We start from the raw sequence: 25,653 nt of genomic DNA, 5'->3' as shown, positions 1-25,653 counted from the left end.
GCGTAGCTTTTTTTATTTCTCTGAATGTGCTTTAAACAGAATTAATTGTTGCGCACACTGCCAGGCAGCTGTAATGGATATTTTCAGAAACACCGTTATTTACCAGTATAGGAATGGGACCTGTTATCCAGAATTCTTGGGACCTGGGGTTTTCTGGATAGTGGATATTTCCGTTATTTGGATCACCATACCTTAAGTCTACTAGAAAATCCTATAGACATTCGTTTTTGTTTTGTTTTACTTATTATAATTGTAACACTTTTTGAAATTCAAGTTGTTGCCCGAAAACCCAGACTTTTTCAGATTATCCGGCACAGATCAGATATCAAGAAACATCTTCAAATTGTAAAAGGGAAATCTGCCATTGGCTATTACATGACCTCGTCAGGTTTTAGCTGGAATATTTTCAGATTTAGATTTTAAGCAGCTTTGGGGTATAATAAATCTCTAAAAATTTATTTTTCTTCAACATTTTTTCTCTAAAAATTTGAGTTTTCCCCCTAAAAAACTCAACCAGAAAAAATTGAACTTTCATAAATAGGCCCCTTGATAAACCAAACAGGCTGGTTTTGTTTCCAATAAGGATTAATTATTTCTTAGTTTGGATCAAGTACAAGCTACTGTTTTTTTACTACAGAGAAAAAGCTTCTTTCCTATTGCATTTCCAGGTTGTTTGCTTAGCCGAGCTCCCTTTACTTGACTTTAACCACTTACCTAAATGTATGTATGTATATACTGTATAATATCAGCCCTGATATGAAACCATATAGTTCTGCCTTGCCCTTGAACCATATAACCCAGGGCTTCCCTGGGCCACATTGGAAAAAGAAAAATTGTCTGGGGCCACACATGAAATACACAAACACTTTTGATTTGTAGAGTTAAAGAAAATACAAAGAAAATAACTACAATACCAGTTGTATAACCAGATGGAGCTATACACTGGAATATGGGACACCTGGATATTAAACAGACTTATTTTGCTTCCAATAAGGATTAATTATATCTTTGGATCAAGTACAAGGTACTGTTTTATTATTAAAAAGAAAAAGGAGATCATTTAAAAAAATGTAAATTATTTGATTAAAATGGAGCCTATGGGAGACAGCCTTTCCATAATTCTGAGCTTTCTAGAGAATGGATCATATACCTGTACATACTAGTATAGCTACTGTACACCACATATCAGATCTCCATGTCACCTTCATCAAGTACTATTTGTACAGATAACATTTAGAATTAAGTTGGGCAATAAGGACAACATTAAAGGAGAACAAAACCCTCCCCCCCAACCCCCGGCCCCCTGCTTTGGCCTCACTCACTGCTACCACACCACCTCTCAGAGTTAGACGAAGGACACAATAGGCTGGTAGTGTGATGTAAGGGGTCTGGAGTTGGGGATGGGATTTCTCTCTCTCTCTCTCTCTTAAAAGTGGAAATAAACCACCTGCCTAATCTATAAAAAAAAAAAGAAATCTTGTAAGAAATAATGAAGCATATTTCCCTTTTAAGCAAGCTGAGAAGTCACATCAATGAATATAAACCGCTTATCAGTTGAATACTGAAGATACACATGTAAAATCCCCACAAATTGTATATTTTAACATATCTCCCCCTAAGTTTGGCAATACCTTTTACAATCAGTCAGTGTTAGATTTTAAATAGCAGTGAATTCTACAGTACTAGAAATACAACAACCCCATTTTTGAGGTTATTGTACTATTTTGAGTTTTTTTTTATACAAATAAAAAAAATAAAACTTTGAATTGAAAATGTAAATGGTGTCCCCAATATGCCATAAAGGCACAAAAGCCATTCCTGGTGAGAGATTAATTTCCGGTTATTAATCCAGAAATGCAGCCCCTCCTGGACCTCCTCTGGTGCCGGAAAATGTGGGGTGGGGTTGGGTGGCATAGCAACAGCCAATGTGATAAAATGGCTACCTCATACTAAAAGTTCATTTAAAGGTTCCTTCTCTCCTAAGAGGGAACCTATCCATCCCTTGGTAGAATCTCTATCATCACTGCCTGTTAAGCAAAGGAAAGCATACAAAATCCTTCTGCTAACATTCAAATCCCTTGATTCCTTTGACTGTGAGAGTCAGTAACCCTGACTGTCTTTGCATTTTCTTTGCACATCTTGGATTTAGTTAACTCTCGGGTTGTTGAATCTTGGATCCAAAAACCTGGTATTTGCAGTCTAATAATGCAAATATCTCACAAAATTAGAAAATTAAATGTAAACAACAGTGGCGTAACTAGATGTTGCTGGGCCCCACATCAAATTAATTTTAGGACCCCCAACATATCCAGTGTTTGTCCTGTTTTACCAATATATGTTCATATGTACCTCCTGGGCCCCCCTGCAGCCGCAGGGTCTGCTTCCTCTGTAGTTACGCCCCTGGTAAACAACAAAAGTGCTTAGAGAAACATCCTGAGTTTCTTTACAGCAATTCATTTTTTGGGCTTTAGATCCTCTTTAGTTAAGACATATGTCTGTTTTGTGTTATTTCTTGTACTAGAATAAAAGAGGAAAATTTCACTTGATAAAGGGGCATCTACTTCTTTCTGGCTGTGTAATGTTTGATGAGCTGTTTATACTACAAATGTTTTTGTAAGTCTAATATTTCTTTCTTTCTTTTATTTATTAATTGCCACTTTCACTTTCTCACTTCCTGACCGACGTCCTGTTCTGCTGAGTCAGCAGAAGAGAAGATGATAAATTACCAGTTCACTGATAAGCCTCTGTATAATGAGCTGCTCCTTATTATAAAAGGGCAGAGACACATGCTCAGATTTGGGGAGATTTAGTCGCCCGGCGTTTAATCTCTTCTTCTTCAGGTGCCTAATCTCCCCGAACTGCCTTCCTCTGCCTTCCCCTCGGCTAGAATGTAAATTGCAGGAGAGATGGCACTCGGAGCACTTTGTTTTCCGAAGTCGCCCGGAGTTTCCTCGTGAGGCAACTTCAGACGACTTCGGAAAACGAAGTGCTCCCAGTGCTATCCCACCGACGATTTACATTCTAGCCAAGGGGAAGGCAGTTCGGGGAGATTAGTCGCCCAAAGAAGAGGAGATTTGTCGTTGGGCGACTAATCTCCCCAAATCTGAGCTTGTGTCTCTGCCCTAAAATGGGGGTAGAGGGGGGAAAATAAGTAAAATAATGATTTTTTTTTCATTAGAAAAATAGGCAGAATACATGGTAAATGGAAGCCCTATTTATTGGTATATCATGTAAGGTATATGTGGGAGTATATAAAAAAAAATTGTAAGTCTGAAAAAGGAAGATTAAAGGAGAACTAAAGCTTAACTAAAGAAGTAGCTAGAAATGTTGTACATTATGTTTTGGGCTTCTGTACCAGTCCAAGGCAACCACAGCCCTTTAGCAGTAAAGATCTGTACCTCCAAAGATGCCCCAGTAGCTCCCCATTCCAACATCTTTTCTGATGATTCACTGCACATGCAGGGCCGGATTTACAGTACATAGTGGGTGCTCCTAGGCCCGCTGCCATTCATGCACATGCACAAATTTTCATCATCATGTCGGGAGCACTGGGGATTGGCACATGGGAAAATTTAAAAACTATTGTATCTAAACCTGTGCATTGGTCTTTCCACAATTCTGGCCCTGTGCACATGTATGGTAAATGTCTGTATTAGAATGTGCTCAGAATAGAGAGGATTCCAAGCAGCAGGGGGTTGAAGGACTGGGTACTTTAAAAGGAAAAGAGGAGACGCATGCACAGGAAGAGTCTGGAGAGAGATCTGGAGCAGGAAGGAACCAGCGGAAATGCTCAGGGCACTGGCTACAAAAAAGAGCTGATGTCGGGAAATGCAAAATTACTTCTGTTAAACTGCCTGGAAAATGAGAATATTTATTTTTATATGAATTTATTGAAATAGATAAAAACCTACATTCCTATCAACAATTCAAAGTCTAAGAGCTCACAAGGTCAATTAATATTTTCCTGGCTGGCACATCTTATAAGAAAACTGTTCCTCATAGCTGGAATGAGCAGAAAAAAACCCCCATATTCACAATTCTTCCGGCCTGATGTATGAACTCTCATAAAAAGCATTAAAGTCAGAAGAAAAGAAGAGATTACAACATGACAAACACACACATCCTTCCGAAGCCCGACGACACAATGGAGGAGAGACTTTAGCAATGGATATAAACAGCATAAATCTGTCATTGATCACTCCACGCCTTTGCGCTCGGCTGATTCCTGCCACATAGAAAACATTAAGTATTTGTTTTTCAAAGATGTATGGTATGTAAACCTAACTGGACCATAAGTCACACACTTTAAATGCTGCTATATAAAAGAAAAGAAGGACAAGGAATACATCTGAGAACAGTCATGCAGAGCGGACATCTTACAGAAAGGAAAATAACTGTTCTGTACTATATAACAGGCCTGGTCTGCTACATTTAGTATCAATGATAGACTGTGACACATTCCTGACTCATAGGCGCAAGAGCTGGCATTCCTGGCACCTACTGTATTTTTTTAACATTGAGACATCGGACAATAAAAGTAGTTTAGGGGCTCATGTTAATTTGTACTTTTCAGTCTTTGGCTCTTCATATCAAGCTAAACTAGGCAGACAGCATTAACCTCCCCAAAAATATGGAAGAAAGTAGTACAGGTATGGGACCTGTTATCCAGAATGCTCGGGACCTGACGTTTTCTGTATAAGGAATCTTTCCATAAATTGAATCTTCATACCTTAAGTCTACTTGAAAATCATTTAAATAATAAATAAACCCAATAAGATTGTTTGGCCTCCAATAAGAATTCATTATATCTTGGTTGGGATCAAGTACATTATTATTACAGCAAAAAAAGGAAATCATTTCTAAAAATTAGAATTATTTGATTAAAATGGAGTCTACGGGACATGGCCTTCCCGTAATTTCTAGATAATGAGTTTCCGGATAACGAATCCTATACCTGTAGTTTCATGCTGCCATTACAGCAGACAAAGGTGCCATTAGAAGGCCATTTCCAGGGCTAGGGCAGCTTTACAAAATACATATGGATGTTTCTGTGGAATACATAATGCTCAACTAAATAACTGTAGGCTGGATCATTTCCCCTCTTCTCTAACCACAGTCCTGTATTAAAACAAATGTTTTGCATTTTGGCTGGCAGCTTTGCAAGAGCATTGCCCTTGTGTTAAGATGGCCATAGATGTAAAGATTTTTAAAAGATCCAATCGTTATCGTGAGACCACGATAATCTCAAAATGATCGTTTAAATGTACAACGTCTCCATCAATTAAACAGACCATTTCAGGCAATATTGCCAGCAAAACTGAAGAGTAGCTGCCTGCTTGGCCCTGCAAACATAAATAGGTTGCATTGGGACCGATAAAGATTTTTCAACCTGGCCAATAGATGTCGGCCAAAAAATCGGTCGAATCCCACTAACCGCACGATAATTTGACGGATTGGTCGGACTGCTGAATGTCAATGAGACAAGGAACATTAGGGGGCCGATTCACTAACTTCAAGTGAAGGATTCGAAGGTAAAAAACTTCGAATTTCGAAGTTTTTTTTGGGCTACATCGACCATCGAATGGGCTACTTCGACCTTCGACTACGACTTCGAATCGAAGGATTTGTAGTAAAAATCGTTCGTCTATTCGACCATTCGATAGTCGAAGTACTGTCTCTTCGACCCCCTAGTTCGCCATCTAAAAGCTACCAAAGTCAATGTTAGCCTATGGGGAAGGTCCCCATAGGCTTGGCTAACTTTTTTTGATCGAAGGATATTCCTTCGATCGTTGGATTTAAATCCTTCGAATCGTTCGATTCGAAGGATTTAATCGTTCGATCGAAGGAATTATCCATCGATCGTTCGATCACACTATCTCCGAACTATCTAACTAAAGGATTTTAGTTCCTAGTCGAATATCGAGGGTTAATTAACCCTCGATATTCGACCCTTAGTGAATCGGCCCCTATGTTTTTAAGGTGCTGTTCAAATGCTGAGGCACAGGTACTGTATGTGTTGAAGGCTTATGACTTTATCCCTATTTTGAAAAGTATAAGCGTTCCTCTGCACTTGAGTGTAGCGGACCTCTTCTATTTGTCTGTATGTATTTTGTGGTCACACCCTCATTGCACCCCCGCTTAATGGTTTTAAAAATTAGTGGTGAGCACAACTTTCCCTTGTTTGTTATAGTTTATTCCTATTATGAACCACTGAAGGCACGTGTCATTCCAGTTTTAAAATTAGAAAAACACGTGGCTGCACAGTCGAGTCCCTATGATATTAACCCATACCACACTAAATACCAAATGCTTAGTAACATTATCATTATTGTTATTATTAACATGTATTTATATAGCGCCAACATATTGTGTAGCACTGTAAAATCCACATATTATGGGAGTCCACAGGTTTGGCTAGAATCACACCCCAATTTGTGGAAAGGCCACCAAGGCCTGGGCCTAGGGTTGCAGGATTTTAGGGGGCAGCATGAACCCATGAACAACAGTTTTTTAAATTTCCCATGCGCCAATCACCAGTCCTAATGATGAAAATTTGTTCATGTGCACAAATGAAAGGGAGGGGACATGGGTGACAAACGGCAGTGGGCCTATGGGTGCCCCCTATGTAAATCTGGCCCTTGCTAGAATGCCTTTGCATCTTCTTTTATAAAGTTGTGGCTAGTGATGGGCGATTCTTTTGCGAAACGCATTGAAGTCAATGGGCCTCAAAATCATTTTGACAATTTTGACGCGAGAGTCAATTTTTTAAGGGGAGACTATTTTGTCCAAATGCATTAAAGTCAACGGGCGTCCGACTAATTTTGATGCGCAACAATTTTATGCATGCGTCAGTTTTTTTTGTCGCGGCAGATTTTTAGCTGCCAGATTTTTGCCACAGTTTCGCGAATTTATTCGCGGGCGGCGGATTGCTTTTCTTGTTGGTCACGTATTGGATGTAAATGTAAAGTAGGTAATACCTTTCTGTTGGCTAATTTAGAAGATTATAAAAAACAAGCTTTTGGAACAATTTAGGTCCCTGTTGAGGCATGGTGTATCGGCTGAAGCAGGGATCCCAAAAGCCAGTGAAAGGCATTGCTTGGGGCTCTTACACACGGGTTTTCTTCTTTCCATGTAGCTTTCCTGCTTATTCTTAGCAACCTTGCACAAATCTGGGCTCTCTGATGTGGTCAGGGCATCATTTTTCATTTCTTTAGCAGCGTGACCTATACACCATGTGAGTAAAACAAATACGGGATAAATGCAAACAAGGAAGCAAATTAAAGTGTTATTTCATGGCCGCGCAGTCACTGGGCTGAAAAGTTTTCCTCATAGAGACAGAGGGGCAAATTCACTAAACGACAAAGCGCCCAACGCTAGCGTGAATTTGCCAGCGTAACGAATTTTTGTTAATTCACCGATTCACTAACGGAGGCTGTCGTAAATTCGCTAGTGTTACTTCACACCCTTACGCCTGGCGAATTTGCTCAACGGATGTAACTACGCAAATTCACTGACACGTGAATTATTCTGAACGCTACCTTTTACGCCAGACTTTCTTCGCCACCTCAGACCAGGCGAAGTGCAATAGAGTAGATAGGGATTGCTTCAAAAAAAGTTAAAAATGTTTCTAAGTCCCAAAAAACATTGGCGTTTTTTCTTTTTTTATGGGTGATAGGCTGAAAAAGATCAACATTTTTTTTTGGGGCTACCCTCCTTCCCCCCTACATTTCCTAACTCATGGCACCTTAACTATACAGTGGGCACATGTGTAGGGCAAAATAAAAATTTTATTTGCTGTTTTGAAGGTTTCCCAGGCTTGTGTAGTGCTGCTACATATATCTCCATTGTAACTTCAATTTGGCGCCGTATGCAAATTAAGCATCGCTAGCATAACTTTGCTTTGCTTGGCGAATTAACGCTAGCGCAACTTCTCAACCTTATGCTTCCCCTCAGCGCAACTTCGGATTTTAGTGAATTTGTGTAGCGCTGGCGAAAATACGCCTGGCGAAGCGCGGCGAAGCGGACGCTGGCGCAACTACGAATCTTAGTGAATGTGCCCCAGAATGAGAACACAAGGTTATGATATTAAAAGGGTGTTTAACCTTTCGTTCTCCTTGAAAGTACTGTATACGGGGTCAAGGATTCTTTGGTGAGTTTGGGAAAAAGGAAAACAAAATTTCCCTGTATAATGGACCATAGACTTGAAAGTCGCTCGAGTATTATTGTCTTAATTCAGATACATTTTAAGGATAAGAAGCATATAAAACTTAAATAATTTCCCATTGACCATACATTTCAAGGATAACTATCCATATAACATGAAATCACTTCCCCTGGCATGGACACAGAAATCATGTTATCATGTTTGAAGGCAGTTTGCATAGCGATACTTTGTAGATGTAGTAACCAAAATTAACATTAGTCTAAGTTGCACTCAGAGAACAGTCATAGCTGTCATTTGGGGTGTCAAACCTTTAGAGCAATGGTACATGTGTGACTTTCAATGGCTATTGTGGGTCCAGCTGGAAAAAGGCATTTCCCAGTATGGTAATAATTAGGGATGGGCGAAACTTTTCGCCTTGTTTCGCTGCAGAAATGACGCCCATAAACTTGTATGACGTCGCGGGTCAGAAAAAAAATTACGCACGTCAAAAAAAATCATTGCACGTCATTTTTTAGACTTTATTGGGTGAATTTATGCCGAAACTAAATGGCCCAAGCCTAGTAATAATTAGTGGTCCCCAACAAGTAGCTTGTGTGAAACATGTTTCTCACCAACCCCTTGTTACTCCCAGAAGCCTCAAAGCTGGCACTTATTTTTGAATTCTTGGCTTGAAGGCAAGTTTTGGCTGCATAAAAGGTATAGTGTCAAACAGAGCCTCCTGTAGGCTGGCAGTTTACACAGGGGCTACCCAATAGCCAATAACAGCCCTGTTCTGGTACCCCCTGGAACTATTCTTATATTTGTATTGCTCCTTGATTCTTTATACATGTGAATGTGGCTCATGGGTAAAAAGTTTGACCATGTTAGCGATGGGAGGTAATCGAAAGAGTCTTCCAATCATTAACTGCCAGTTTAACAGCCAATCGGAAGACAGATCATTCTCATTCTTTTTATGTGACTCTGTGCAAGAGTCAGAGCAGGCAACTCACTTTAGCATTCCATTAAATAGGAACTATCACAAAAATGAGAATGTAATATAAGCTTCATCATACCGAAATAAGAAAATTATGAAGAAATATGATCGATTAAAAATTCACAATTGTTTCTGAAATAATCAAGTTTATTTTCAATATCCCTCTCTCATTATCTGTTTCGCTTTATTCTCTTTTCATAAGGGGTTGGGACAGTTACAGATCCAATATGTCTTTTAGCAGGGGCTCCCTTTCCTAGCAGATGTATTAGAGCGCACTCAAATAACTGACTCCAGCACAAACAAAATGTAAAAAAATAACTGACTTTGACACAAATCCTGCAAGTAGGGAAACAAGATTACTGGAGATTTTAAAGTAGTGACCTCTAATACATATTCTAGGAAAATGACCCCCCCCCAAAGGCTGTATTAGACTTAACTGTTATTCAACATCTGACTGCCAACTCCTGCATGAAGACAGAAGGAAGAGAGACAGATGCTGAGAGGAGGAGAGTGAAGAGTAACTTGATTTCAGAAACGGATCAGAATTTTTAATTGATTATATTTAGAAAATGTCTTATTTTGGCATGATATATATTAAATTTTCATTTTCAAGATAGTTCCCTTTTAAGGAGCCATAGTCCAGGGCAGGCAGCAAGAGTCATAATCCAGATTTAAAACCAAGGTTCAGTGCAGGTGGCAAGTGAGAGAGGTCCTTGTTCAGGCAAAGGGTCATAAACCAACCAATCAAGCTTAAACAGGATTGCTCAGCAGCAGACAGCAGTTTTAGTATTAATAGGTGTCACTAGGCAGGTTTCAAAGGTGCTTATTGTCTAAACCCAGATAACAGGGACATAACTACAGAGGAAGCAGACCCTGCGGTAGGGCACACACGTGTGCCCAACCAGGTGCGACGGAGACAGAGGAGACAGGGGGGAGGGGACATCGACGGATGTGAGGTAGTGAGGGGGAATGACGGAGGGTTGGGGGATGAGCGACGGAGGGAAGAGGAGGGAGGAAGGGGACAGTGACGGAGGGGAGAGGAGGGAGGGGACAGTGACGGAGGGGAGGGTGGCAGGAGGAAGTGAGGGGAGTAAGACTGAAGGGTGCGAACAAGGGGTATGTAAAAGACAATTTTAGAGGTAGCTGCCCATCGCCCCCTATCATTGCGCCCTAGGCACCTGCCTCTTCTGCCTACCCCAAGGTGGGCCAATGAGTGTAGGAGGCCCAGTAAGGCATTAATTAATTAGCAATTTCAACATATCTGGGTGGAAAAGGTCAACTTACGAATGCTTTGGGACGCTAAATTTGGGAGCCCAGTAACATCTAGTTACACCACTGCCTTATAAAGTTCATGGTGCACGCCTGAAATGACAAGTGGAACTGAATCCTGTGTCATATCAGTGGCACTAAGACATTCACACAAACACCTGCACATTACTCTCCTGACATGGGCACAAACTGGGCAACACAGGACAGGACCCACCAGCAAGCACTGCTGACAATTATTATTTTGGATAGCCTACCAACATCTAGTGACCCATTTGATTTATTGAGCAATTTCACTGATTTTAAAAAAAATCAGCTAGAAGGAACCCCCCCTAAATACTTCAGGGTGACTTCCAGTAGTGTCATGTGTGGTTGCCACCTTGGTTGAGGTTTTTAGAGTAGTTTGTAGACAGGGGCACTGATTTTATACACAAACTAAAACTCATCTGAAGACATTGCCTAGCATATAAGGTGACTGAACTTAGTTGAAATTGGCAAATGTAAGTGCACAGTATATAGTTTAGCCAGAGCTCTCCGTGGTTTTGTAATGCCTGATATTTGTAAATGTAAGCCATAATTATAAATACATTAATTAAAGGACTAAACCTGTGCTATACTTGCTAAAAGAAATGTCTGATGTGTAAAGCAGCTGTTACGCTATCACCCTAGCAGATATTGTAAGGTATCATTATTCTCAGCACAAAAGATAAGAGGCTTTTTCTACCGTTTTTTTTCACAATCTAAAAGCTTAAAGGGATACTGTCATGGGGGAAAAAAATGTTCAAAATGAATCAGTTAATGGTGCTGCTCCAGCAGAATTCTGCACTGAAATCCATTTCTCAAAAGAGCAAACAGATTTTTTTATATTCAATTTTTAAATCTGACATGGGGCTAGACATATTGTCAATTTCCCAGCTGCCCCCAGTCATGTGACTTGTGCTCTGATAAACTTCAATCACTCTTTACTGCTGTACTGCAAGTTGGAATGATATCACCCCCCTCCCTTTTTCTCCCCAGCAGCCAAACAAAAGAACAATGGGAAGGTTACCAGATAACGGCTCCCTAACACAAGATAACAGCTGCCTGGTAGATGTAAGAACAGCACTCAATAGTAAAAATCCATGTCCCACTGAGACACATTCAGTTACATTGAGAAGGAAAAACCGCAGCCTGGCAGAAAGCATTTCTCTCCTAAAGTGCAGGCACAAGTCACATGACTGGGGGCAGCTGGGAAATTGACAAAATGTGCAGCCCCATGTCAGATTTCAAAATTGAATATAAAAAAAATCTGTTTGCTCTTTTGAGAAATGGATTTCAGTGCAGAATTCTGCTGAAGTAGCACTATCAACTGATGCGTTACTGTCTGGGGGTAATCTTTGACTCCTCTATCTCCTTCTCTGATCGTATTAACACCACTGTCAAAACCTGTCACTTTTTCTTACGCAATATTGCCAAAATCCGTCCCTTTCACCTGATACATCCAAGACGCTCATGCATGCTCTCATCCTATCCAGACTAGATTACTGTAACCTTCTACTAACTGGCCTCCCTAACTCCCATATCTCCCCTCTACAGTCTGTATTAAACACTAGTGATGGGCGAATTTATTCGCCAGGCGCAAATTCGCGGCGAATTTGCGCGATTCGCGGCAGGCGAATAAATTTGCAAAACGCCCGCGAAAATTCACCGAAAAAAACGGGTCCTCCAGCCTTTTGTTTCCTTGACACTGAGCACTTAATCTGCATTGTAATTATATTTTATATTTATGTGAATTGTATTCTAATAATGCACTTATTGTTACTTTTTATTCCAATGATCCCTTGATTGTTACTACTAATTTATTGTTTTGCTGTACAGTGCTTTGCCCTCAAGGAGCGCTTTACAAATAAAAATATACATTCATACATGCGTTTTGAAAAAAACATGTTTTCCAATGACAGGATCCCTTTAATGTCCCTGTCTCTGGTGTTTCAATCACCAGCTCAGACTCTAAACCATTACAATTTTGAAACAGCATTACTTTTTGAAACTCAGGGATTCTGCTCAGAAATATTTAACTTTATACTTCAATATTAGAAAAACGTTCACGCATAGAAAATAGAAAGTAACTGGAAAAAGTCATAATTTCTGGAGAACTACCTGAAAACAATTAGGTGTTTGAAGGTGAACAACCTATATTTGCTCTTACATAATTATATTATGTATATTTACAGTATACTTTCTAGCACATAATGAAATACCTATGTAGCATTGAAAATCAATATAAAGAATCAGCAAATATTTAGAGGCTGTGGTTGATGATGGTCACATAGGGATGCTTGCTTGCTAATAAACATGAATACTTTTGACTTCAAGGAAAGCTGACTTGGGAATGTATAATGCGGTCTGCACGCCACCAGCATTTTTATCTAGCTTTAATTGTCACTTTAGAGTTTATGGTCAGATCTGGCCACTAGCACTATTTGAGAGTCATTTCCATACACACAATAAATACAAACACACACATTAACTCCCTATCTGAATGTAGTAGAAGTAGCTTCCTGCACATCACATATTCATGTTTTGGGCCAGTGGCGTAACTACCGGGGGAGCAGGGGGTGCGATTGGGCCAGGGCCCGCACCCACTCGGGCCTCCCCCGGCAGCTCGCACGCCACTCGTAAATGGGAAATGCGCCCGTTTCCGGCCATATGGAGGGGGGCGGGGTCCGGCTGCAAATCCCGCGCCAGGGCCCGTCCCCCTCTAGTTACGTCTCTGTTTTGGGCACCACAATAGACATAACCTCCTCCTTCAGCCTTGGCTATCTAACTCTCCTACTGTTCTGTCATTAATGAATCTGTTAAAACCCCTTACAGTAGCCTAGTATCTTTCCTTGCAATCGTTTCTCTCTCAAGACCATGAAAGTGGAGCTGATGACTATTCTGAGCAGGAAACTGTCTCTCTGCCTAATATATTTTCCGCTTCCTTATTGAGTAAACTGCTTTTTAAAGATAACACTTATGGGAATAGTTACACTCATATAACGCTAGGCACATTCTGATAACTGAGGCCTGGCAGCTGAGATTTAGATAGGGCTTAGGTCATAGGAATGGGGCAGGGAATGCGAGTTCAGTTGTTGGTTTAAGGAAAAAAGCCTGTTATGGCCCCTCTTAATATAACCGATCAAGAGTAAGCTTCAGGAAAAACCCTGCTGACCCCCCCCCCCCGTAAATAGATCACTCGTCCCTTTAACTGGTCCAGCACCAGGTCCATCTAGTAGCCCGAACAACCATATAGAGAGAAAAGCAAAAAATACTTTGTACTTGAATAAAACAAAAATATCTGAGACTGAAAAATATTTCTAGAGGCATTTCTTGCTAAAGCCATGCTCAGATTTGGCCATTTTTACATCTCACAATTTACATTATGATCTCATCAGATCTGTCATGGTTGCACTCACTGAAAAAAATAAGCACAGATGGAGGGATGGGTCTCTCTGCTATTTTAACTACCCAAAACTTTATTTGGAGGAAAAGCCTTTCGATTGGAAACTCTAGTAACTTGATGTTATCTGCACAAGAAAAAGTCCAATGTCGTATTTTCACCTAAAAATAGACATGTGCACAATTTCAGGATACACGTGTTAAGATGACCATACATGTGCTGATACGATCGTACGAAAAGAAGCTTTTTATGATTTTCAGACCATGTGTGCAGGGTCGGACTGGGGGGACCGGGGCCCACCGGGACTGCTGTTGAGGGCCCCCCTCTGGCCCCCCAGCCCCCTACTGTGACGCGCCGGCGCATTTGCAGGCGGCGCTGTGCAGCTCATTTTTTCAGCTCAAAATATTTGGAGAGGGGTCTTTGGCCGGCAGGAGCCCATGAGGGTCCCGCCGGCCAGTCCGACACTGCATGTGTGGACTGTGTGGACTATGAATAACCATCCTGACAATATTCGTACCATGGCCATCGGTCGTTTAGTCATCGGACAGGTCAGAAAATATTTCTCGTATAGCGATAATATCTCTGGGTCATACCTTTTGCACAATTGTTCTTTGTCATTTAAGTGGCCAGAATATTGACATATTTGTTATTTTTCCTACATTAATTCTGCAAGTTTAAATCTGAATGTTAGTTTTAAATTGTTGCATTAAAATGTACCATTGATATCTGAATAAACAAATAAAATCTGATTGTGTACAGCCAGCTTTATTTACTCTTGCTGTAGTCTTTATGTAATCCTGGTGGTTTGTGGCATTCTCACAGTGGTTCTCAAACTGTGGGGCTGACGTTCCAAGATTCAGTGTAGTGACTGGGGGTCTCAGGCTGAGGACCTGTTAAGGGTAGCCAAAGTGCGGCTAATATAGGGTGAGATTTGGGGTGCACACCTAGTTGCTCTCAAATATTAAAAGTAAGGCTATATGGCTTATAATAACCACATTACATAGATCTATACCTTGTGATGAGCTGAGGGGGGAGCAAGCCAAAGTTGTATCTCAAAAGGGTGGCTTGAATTAAAAATGCCCAAAAACAAATAAACAAAACACAAATTGAGGCATGAAATGTGTTTTGTTAGTCCAAAAACAGTTTGCAAAGACCATTGCAAATGTTAGTGGCCAAGATTTAAATTTTTTGCATCCTGTTTGACCGATTTCAGAACTCAATGGGGCAAATTCACTAAAGGGTGAATTCTCGCCAGTGAACGATCCGCCACACTTTACGCCACTTCGTCAGGTGCAAATTCATTACCACTATGCTAATTCACTAAAATTTGAAGTTGCGTCTCAGCATCCTAACGCTGGCGAAGTTTCAATAGCGTTAATTTGTCAGTGCGAACTTTGGTTAGCGTTCAATTCTGCCTAGTGAAACTTCGTTAGTTCACTTACGCTTAGGTCAACTTGAATAGGGCAGGTTCATATAGGTCATATACATATGTCTTTATTAAAGGTGCAAATGCTTAAAGTGGCAACTTATTATTACAAATGTCCAAGGAAGCAAAATAAAGACAAAATAGATCCTCTAATGCCCTAGACATGAGCCCACCCTAAAACAAATGTGGCATGCCCTTCAAAATGGTTAAAAAAATTGTTAACACAAAAATCTTTAGGACGTTTGAAGCCAATCACGCTTTAAAGGATAAGGAAAGGCTAACACTAAGCGGTATATTTATCAAAGAGAGAAGTTAGAGATCGGCACAGTCTGCTAGAGTGAAATTCCGCCTCTCTCCATTCATTTCTATGGGATTTTGAAAGGCGTATTTATCAAAGGATGAACTTTCACTTTCACCCATCGATAAATACTATTTTAAAAAATCTCATAGAAATGAATGGAGAGAGGCGGAATTTCACTCTTTAGGACTATGGCAATCTCTAACTTCACTTTTTGATAAATATACCCAAAGTAAGCTTTATCAGAAAGGTTTATATAAATAAACCCTCAAAATAATGCTACTCTGAGCATTTCTTTCATTCTATTGTGTACACATGGGCTTTTGTATCTGATTTCCTTCTTTCAACTTAAACCTCAAGGGCTTGGGCTTGAGCATGCTCAGTTTGCTTCCCTCTCCTTCTTCCCTCCCTCCTCCTGTCCCTGCTGTAAGCTGAGTCCAGAGCTATAAGTGAGCAGGGAGAGACTTAGGCAGGAAGTTATGCCACCACAAGCTAATATGGCAGCTGCTATCCTAAACAAACAGAGAGAGCTGCTAGAGCTGTTTACTCTGGTATGGTAAAGCATTCTGCAGAATAAATATAGTGGTATAGCTTGCACTATTGTGGTTGCTCTATTGGCAATAAACTGGCTCAGTCGCTTTCCTTCTTTTTTCTAATATGAAAAAACGTCAGCGTTTTTTTAGAACTTTTATGACTTTCTGGATATGTCACTGACATCAGATTAAGGCGGATGTAGCTTCATTTTATCAGTTTGCCAGGTCTAAGTAGGTGAAGGAAAATTTGCACTTTAGTGAATTTGGGGAGTAACGTTCATTCGCCTGGCGATAGGGCGTGAAACTGCACTAGCGACTGTCTCTTTCACTAGCGAATTGTCCTGTACGCCAGTTAATAAATTGATAATGTCCCTGTGGATTGGATTTCTAGCGAATTTTCACTAGAGAGGTCCACTTCGCCCTTTAGTAAATCTGCCCCAGTGTCTTCTTTGCAAAGTTTGTGAGCAAATGGCTTTTGTGAACATGCATAGTGTATGTAATAAAAAATAAAAATAAGCACCAAAACATTTAATGAAACTCCAGAGCAGGTGTTAGCACTTACCTTTGCCTTGTGATAAATACTTCCCCTAAACAGTTTTAGGTTTCATATATATTTCTAACATCTGCTTTATTAAAACACATATCCGTTCTAGTTCTGAATACTGTGTACATATCAGGAAATCTGGCCGCTGCTGACAAATGAAAGACTAGTAAAGTAACTGGTAGTGCTTCTATAAATACCCAGAGAGTGTCATCTGATATGGGACAGTCATCCTGTCAGTTGTGAGAGACAAATATTGTTGAATGTTAGTGAAGGTACTTGACTTGCTGAAAGTTAAAAGCTGCAATATACTGAAGCATACTTGGTGCTGGCCAGATTGCACAAGATACACCCTGTTTACGATCCACTCTGTTTTAGGGGCTGCAAAGAAAGGGGGGCTATGGCCCATATATGGTGGGAATGTAAAACGGTATCAAGATATTGGGATTCTGTAACCAGACTTATCTCTTGAATACTGCATGTTAACTTTGGGAAGGATCCCATGGTTATGTTACTAGGAAAAAAGCCAAAGCATTTTTCCAATGCAGTATATAAATTGAGTCAATATACTCTTATGGAAGCTAGGCTGATTATTGCTAGCAATTGGAAAAAAAAGAAATTTACCATTGAAGCTTTTGAGAACAAAGATAATTTATACAGCTACTAATGAGAAGCTTAGCCATTTGATACGGAACAACATGGAGGCACATGATAAGATCTGGATGCCTTGGCTGGCCCATGAGAATGATGCTTTATTGTTTTCAGCGCTACGTGTTTACGAATGATGGGCTACGAAACATTGAATATATTGAGAGGTCCACAGTTGCATTTAACCCAGCCGCTAATTAGGATTTATTTATTTTTTTATATATATTTTATATTGATGTTTTGCTTGGTGATTGTATTTTTTATGTTGGTCTTTTTTTTATGTTTAAAATTAATACCAATTTTATTTAAAAAAAAAAAAGCTGCAATACACAACGATAGCTGAGGAGCTTTGCGTCACCACCTTAAAATATTTGTGATATTTCCCCAAAAATCATATAAATGCCCAGTATTGTTCATTCTGATCAGTCTATAAATAAGATGTAGCGATCTTGCTGAAATACATGCATGCAATTGCTCTCTGTCCAATGAGTCAGCAAGTCTTTAGGCAATATTTATCAGTGGAAAGCATTTCATTTTCGGGGAAGAAGGAACTAACATTTTTTCACTGTTTCCTGTTATGGCATTTGCGTGCTATGCTGATAATGTAACAATAGCTACAAAAGTGACCGTTAACTAAGGTTTCTAAAAATGGTCGGTAACATATCACCCATGAATATATTCTTATGCCATTTATTGCATGAAAAACATTGTCCCATTGCACTTTAGTCAGCACCATGCTGACTAAAGTGCAATGGGACAATTTTTTTATGCAAAAAATGGTGTCTAACAGTTGGAGGCCTATTTATTAAAGGCACATTATTTTTTTGTAGAGGTTTTGAAAACACAACTAAACTCACTTTCTCTAAAACCACAAATGACATGTAATTATTAAAAAATCCTAACTGGAAAAGCACAAATGGGAAAAGTCACAACTTTTTGTATAGTCACGCAAAAGCCAGCATCAAAAATATCAAAAAAACTTTACTAAATCTACGAATCAAAAAAAGATCTTCCAATTGCTGTAAGGGGCATCTGCCATTGATTTCTACATGTATTCAACAGGTTTTAGCTGGAGTATTTTTGTATTTGGAATTGTCTCCGTTTTGTCGCATAATAAGTTACGAAAAAATCTGTACTTTGTTTCTGCAACTTTTTTGGATTTTTGGTGTCAAAAAGCCCAATCTGAAAAAGTTGCATCTTAATTATTTCAACCACAACCACCAATGGCCACAACATACAGTAGAACCCTGATTTTTGGTCCCCTGAATTTACGATTTCCTGGATTATTTACCAAATATTTGTGGTCCCGCACTGGTACCCTGAATTCTTTTCTTCCCAGATTCCCAGAATTCTTTTCTTCCTAAATTTTATACTTGTTTCACTTGGTCCCCTGAGCAATGTAAAAGCAGGGTTCTACTGTACTCCATTTCTAAGAATCCTTCTTCCCGGTGCATTCACTATCACTGTTTGAGTTAAAAAACTGACTTTACATCTCTGAAAGGCTTTTTTTCGTGTTTAGTGCACACGGCTGAACTGTCATTGATATATACAAGTCCTGGAGCAAGTTATGCAGCACTTTACAATAGTTTTATATCAAATGGGGCATACAGAATTATAAACAAAACAGCTAGATCAAAGGTCCCAAGAGCTTACAACCTAGAGTATAAATAAATGATGTGAAGATGATGAATTCTGTCTCCATCTCTATTATGGAGATGAACCTCAGATGAAGACTTCGACTTTGGCTGTGGGTTGTGCTCTTCCTCCTTCTCCAACCAGCCCCAACTCCACCTACCCTGGCTTCATCTCAGATCCACCTCTATCTTAACCCCACTTTACAGCACTAGGTCCCCTATCAGTAATGGACCCTGGGTAAGAGACCAGGTTGCCCACCATTGACTAACCTATTCAGAAGAATATTTGCTGTGTCTGTGCAACTGAAGAACAGAGCTTTGTTGAAGGATTAACCTAAATAAATAAAGAATTCATGTTGGCTGTTGATATACACAAATTGTTATTTGCTCACTGTGTGTTACAGTAGACTGTTCAAACCAGTGGGTGACAAGAATCATCAGTTTAATAGTCACATAAATAGAACTTGATACATGGAGAGATTAGCTTTATCAACTGCCTGATCTGCCAACCTGATCTTCCAAGAGAACCTTAAACGGTCCTCCATATGTGGCTGCCATATTCAGCACCCATTAAAGTGCACTAAGGCTCAGCTTCTTCCAGGACTCATTGAAGAAAGAAAGTTTTCCCTAAAGCAATGGAAGCAGATAGGGGCAACTTAGGAAATAGACACATTTTGGAAGACAAATATGAAACTGTTATAAATTAGTAACATGATAAAAGGGTAAATATTTATCATTCCCCTATGTACTGCTAACTTTATACTAATGAAAACACTTTCCTTAGGATAATAACACCGGTGAATGAATGAATGAGTTAATTAATTAATTAATTAATTAATTAATTAATTAATTAATACTGGAGAAAGTAGTTAAAAAATATTTTTTTTTTTTAAAAAAAACAGAATAGTCTATAAAGTCCATATACTGTAGGTATTCAGAGATGTATATATCTGTGAAATCGATTTTGTATTAGCTATCCCGTCAAACTAAACTAAAACTAAAATGGCACAAGGTTATATATTTTCAATGATTGTTTCTTTTTAACAACAGCAATAACAAGAAATACAACACATTAACTCAAATAGATATAGCAGAATGACAGGACCCCATTAGAAAAATTATGAAGGAAATTGAAATGTGTAGCGTGGTGTTGCCACAACAGCGAGTAAGGGCAAATAAGATCATGGAAATAACAGTTTCCATTGAAAGATTTCATGGTCTAAATTGCACCTGCTTCTTTTGGCAACTATTTCTCCCATTCTGGCACTGAAGGAAAGCCTTCATTTTCCTCTTTGCACAATCTTCTGAAGCGTGCAGCTGGACACTAGAGAGCAAGCTTCCCAGACAAGCAAATGATCAAGGCAGGGTGAAACCACATCTGGACATTCTCTGGCAAAGACAGGTGATGCAATAATTTTAGATTTTTTTTGATTGATAAACACACTGTATGCATTATAGTAATTGTGTCCTTGACATGCTCTTCGTATATGGTTAGTGTGGGAATTCATTTAACTGACAGTGGCACCTGGTCTCCCTTAGAAAACAGCAGACGTTCACAGTTGTTGCTTTGCGGAGAGGATAGACAGCAAGCGACAGGCTTTCCTGGTAAGATACTGTGCATTAATAATATACTGTACTTAATAAGGAGATATTTTTAGGAAAATCATTCTATAACAGAGATGTTTAGGCTCCTAGATTTTTGGCTGTACTACAGTATATTTATTAGTTAAAGAAAGTTAATACATGAACAGCTTAGATTAAGTTCAGCAGCTGCGAATTGCCTGTTACAGTAATTACAGACACTGCAAGATTTTTGCTTTTGAGTGTTTGTTGGGCATTCGTTCATGTAACTGCACACAACAAGACTATTGTCTGGATCCATAATTTATCACTCTTTCTATAACAAATATGTACTTTAAATTGCCTCCTTCTTGTTTTTTTCTAGAAACCCTCTAGTGTGAGAGCTTACTATATGAGCAATATAAAAAAACCTTTGAAGAACGTATGTTTTTGTTGTACCATCTCAGCTGCCTGTGTGCATATATTTAAGCTCTTGTATTGTTTCTTTTGTTTTGCAACCTTTTGTGAACCAAAAAGTTTCCACTTCAGATGGTTTATTCCCTGCGGATTCCAGTGCCATAAAAATGGGAGCTAGAAACAAAATCTACTTATTTATATGCCTAAACATGTGAGCTAATAATCATTTCCCACCAGATTACTAATGCATTTATCATGTTTCTAGATCATCTTAATATTCCTGTTCCAAAATGCGGGCTTTGCCTTTCTTCTGGATCCTGTTCCTGCTGGTACCTCTTAGCTCCTTGGCTCAAGATGGCCCTGATCAATCTTCAAGAAGTCCTTGTGCTAACTGGATGGGAGGTGTACCTGGCTACCCCGGACACAATGGCCTTCCAGGAAGAGATGGTAAAGATGGAAAGAATGGAGACAAGGGAGATATGGGAGAACCAGGTCAGTGAATGGAACAAAGTGCATAGAATGTAGACATGACATACATAAAAGTCCTTCGTGCAATTGTTATTTTATATAACACTACCAAATATGCAATATGCACAGAGAGTTTTTCTTTTGGAGCTAACAGTCCTTGAGCACAGTATTTTGGCCTACCATTGGTCACAAGAAAAGACTCTGGACCCTTTTGCTACAACATAGAAGTCATCTGCTGATGGCCATGCACTAATCAGTTAATAGACACCACTGGCACACAGATAATTTAGAGACTAGTAGTGGTTTAAAATAAGAAACCTGGGTTAAATCAGCATTCTCCAACCAGTGGCTCATAAGCAACATGTTGCTCACCAACGTCTTGGATGTTGCTCCCAGTGGCCTTAAAGTAGGTCTTTATTTTTGAATTCCAGGCTTGGAGGCGGGTTTTGGTTGCATAAAGCCAGATGTACTAATAAGCAGACCCTTGTGTGAGCTGCCTATCCACAAAGGGACTACTGAATAGCCATTCATAGCCCTTATTGGGAACCCCCAGGGATTTTCCTTCTTGTGTTGCTCGCCAAGTCTTTTAACATTTGAAATTTGGCTCACGGGTCAAAAGATTGGGGACCTCTGGGTTAAATTAGTACACAACTAAAGATTATACATGGATATTGCCCTTACAAACCATCTGTAAAAAAAATCCAAAGAGCTTTAGACCTACAGAATTCACTGATTAATATTTGCATCATGGGAGCAAGGAAAGAAAGCAAAGTGTTCCAAAGTCAGCACCTGCATATTTCTATTTTGAAATAAGTAAGAAAGAAGCCATAGTCAAGTACGATAATTTATTATGTCAAGTACGATTATTTATTATTATTGTTAATTTTTACTGATTTTCTTTTCTGTTTAAAATGCAAAATAAAAACCTTTAAAAAAAAAAGAAAAAGAAAGAAGCCATATTTTTTTTGGTGAAAAGAAAAATGATGGAATACTTGCATGGATTTATTGATTAGCATGGATATATATGCTTTATGTTGGGTTAAAACTCATGCAGTATAATCTGGAATACATTTTCTATAAATTGGATATAGGGGCATATTTATCAAGGGTCGAATTTCGAATTCAAAAAACGTCAAAATTCCAATTCAAAAAGACCAACAGAAATTAAGTCAAAGTTTTTTTGGTCGAATAAGTCATTTTCAAACCAATAGGTCCATATTCGGCCATATTCGGCCGAATTCGAATCATATGAATTGAAGGAATAGCGCATTCGATCAAATTCGATTCAAAGTTTTTCTCCCCCAAAAAATTAGATTTTTCAAAGTCCACCAATTGACTACAAATACAGCAATTCTGCTGGTTTTTGATGGTGAATGGTCGAAGTGGAATTTTTAAAGAGTACATGATAAATTTCGATAACAAATTTTCTAATTCTTTTCAAATTCGAATAAAATTTGGAGTATTCCCTAGTCGAAGTTCACAAAAAAATAGCTCAAAATTTGAATTTTTTTCATTCAAAAATTCTGTCCCATATTGTTGTAAGTATTGGCACCTACTTATTCTAATGCAGATACTGTCTTTACCAGGGATAGGCAACCTAGAGAACTTTTGCAGAATTACTGTTAAGGAGGGATATTCTGGCAACTCTTGTCATGCAATCGATTGAGTTGCCAATCCCTGAGAGATAATATTTCAATCTCTTGCAGGATGCTCAGGTGTAATAAGTTTTATCATTTTATGGAGATTATGCTGGTTCTCACATTTGATAACCCATTTGCAGGACCTTTATTATGAATGAGTAATTTAAGTTATACTTTATAGGTCCAAAAGGCCCCGAAGGCGAACCAGGGAAATCAGGACCTTCAGGACCCGAGGGGCCTCGTGGTTTTCCTGGGGCACCTGGAATAAAAGGAGAGAGTCCTTACGTCCAACGTTCAGCTTTCAGCATGGGACTGAGCACCAAATTTTCTCTTCCCAATGTTCCTATCCGATTCACCAAGGTGTTTTACAATGAGCAGCGGCATTACGATGAGAGCACTGGGAAATTCCGCTCTGCTATCAAAGGGCTCTACCAGTTCTCATACCACCTCACCGTCTACATGAAAGATGTCAAAGTTGGGCTGTACCGAAACAACAAACCAATAATGTTCACTTTTGATCAGTTTCAGAGCAACAATGTTGACCAAGCCTCTGGCTCAGTCCTGCTACAGCTTGAAGTTGGAGATGAAATTTGGCTACAGATATATGGGGATGAGAGCTTCTCAGGCATCTATGGAGATAATCTAAATGATTCGACTTTCTCTGGCATCCTTCTGTATCCAGACTAAGTCGATTTATCAATTCCTGCCTAGAAGGGCTGCACTATCTCATGTATTGCAGTCCTTTAGTTAAGGCTCATTACAATGTTTAGCAGGTTTTTAGCAAACTCAGATGTATTAATGCTGTTTATAACACCATAGGATGTTGTTAGGACTAAATCCTTTCCTTAATATACAGAAGAGCATGATTTTTTAGCATGAGATATTTGTACATGTATCCAAACTCCTAGAAGAACAGGTGTGTGTGTGTGTGGTCTGTTACCTGTTTTGTATTTCTTGCCATTCGTTTTAAAAAAAAAATATAAAATCCTGCAATTAGCTTGTATTTAGGGATTTTATTAGAATTTTTTTCTTATTGAAACTTTTTTGAAATCCCTGTTATGCCTGCTCCTATCACTGCATTGCCCTGTTTTCAGTGGTACGGTAGCCTAATTCACTAAGGAGTGGTAACGACCTGGTTCCATAGCATATTATCAGCAAAAACCCAGCTGCTATCATTCTGAATCAGTCTAGAAGTCTGGGCTACTGTACTGCACCACAAATTGTGTTTCTTTATATCTATCATTCCCTGAATTCCATATCCAGAGCTTGTTGATGACTTCCCAGAGATGACAAAAAGACATCAGTGTTCCTTTCAGCTAATAAAACTCATCCCAATACCTTTGACTGCTCAGTAACTTAGTTAGCAGGTTATATTGAATCAGAGGTGATGTTGTGACTATAGGTCCCCAAGACCAAGCAATATAAGGCAGTTCTCTGTCTATTGTTTGTATCCGATCTGGGTTTCCTGCATAAGCTCAGTTTGTAAGACAAATACTTTGAGAATGGTATTATACAGTTGTTTTCATTTAGAATGCACATAGCTTATTAAGCAGCCCACCCCATAAAAAACCTCAAAGTATGGAATAAGGAATACCCCGATGTTATCCTATCAGTACCATCACCAATCCCCTACTGGCATATTTTGTAAATGAATAATTAAATAAAACCATTTTTTGTTCATATGTCTACCCTTCAGCGATATATACATATGAGCCTGCCTTTCTTGATGCATCTGGGGCACATTATGCATGCAGTAGAGGATTCATTTCTAAGTGAAAACGTTGTGGCTGTGGGATGTAGATGATCCAACAAGGTAGTATATATGAGGAACATTTCCAAGTATGAATTAAACTCCCAGCATTCTAGTCTTTGGCACTGGCGTAACTATAGAGGAAGCAGACCCTGTGGTCGCGGGGGGGCACAGGGAACAGGTGGCACGGACCACAGGTCTCCTTCCTTTATAGTTGAGAAAAATCTCCCTTCCCCAGCTATTCTCTTAGCTTTTCTGATGCAAATGGCCAGGAGAGCGGGTGACACGACTGGAGGGAATGCTGAGCTGGAGCTGCAGTGTCCCGGGCCCCTCCGAAGTTTTTTGCATGAGGCCCCACACGACTTTGTTACGCCACTGGTCTTTGGTGTGAAATTCCATGAGTTTAATATCACAGCAGTTTAAAAATGACTAAAATAAATTATTATTGGTTTTCAAAATACCCAAATCCTTATTGCAATCGTATTCAATTGCAAGATAACAAGATACAAGATAACAGCTCCCTGGCAGATCTAAAAACAACACTCAATAGTAAAAGCCAAGTCCCACTGAGACTGATTCAGTTACATTAAGTAGGAGAAATAACATCCTGCCAGAAAGTAGCTCCATCCTAAAGTGCAGGCACAAGTCACATGACTGGGGCAGCTGGGAAACTGACAATATGTCTAGCCCAATGACAGATTTCAAAATTGAATATAAAAAAAATCTGTTTGCTCTTTTGAGAAATGGATTTCAGTGCAGAAGTCTGCTGGTACTATTAACTGATGCGTTTTGAAAAAAAACACATTTTCCCATGACAGTATCCCTTTAACTACAGAGGAAGCAAAACCTGTAGGTGTGGGGGGGGGGCAGTATGTTTAAGGGTATTGGAACCTTTTAAAAAAAAACAATGGAAA

General features: G+C 39.3%; 1 protein-coding gene across 1 annotated transcript; it reads left to right on the top strand.

Moving 5' to 3' along the window:
* The first annotated feature begins 20,231 nt into the window (after positions 1–20,231).
* adipoq.L (adiponectin, C1Q and collagen domain containing L homeolog) lies at positions 20,232–24,669 on the top strand. Its single transcript, NM_001092780.1, is given in 4 exon segments — positions 20,232–20,306; positions 20,444–20,509; positions 21,147–21,373; positions 23,171–24,669. Coding segments are annotated over 2 exon segments (708 nt in total). The 5' UTR covers positions 20,232–20,306; positions 20,444–20,509; positions 21,147–21,171; the 3' UTR covers positions 23,677–24,669.
* Positions 24,670–25,653: the final 984 nt, after the last annotated feature.

The sequence above is a fragment of the Xenopus laevis genome, chromosome 5L (genome assembly GCF_017654675.1).
Source record: "Xenopus laevis strain J_2021 chromosome 5L, Xenopus_laevis_v10.1, whole genome shotgun sequence".
NCBI classification, from domain to species: Eukaryota; Metazoa; Chordata; class Amphibia; order Anura; family Pipidae; genus Xenopus; species Xenopus laevis.
The sequence above is the reverse complement of the archived record's forward strand: the minus strand, read 5'-3'. Positions and strand labels throughout refer to the sequence as shown.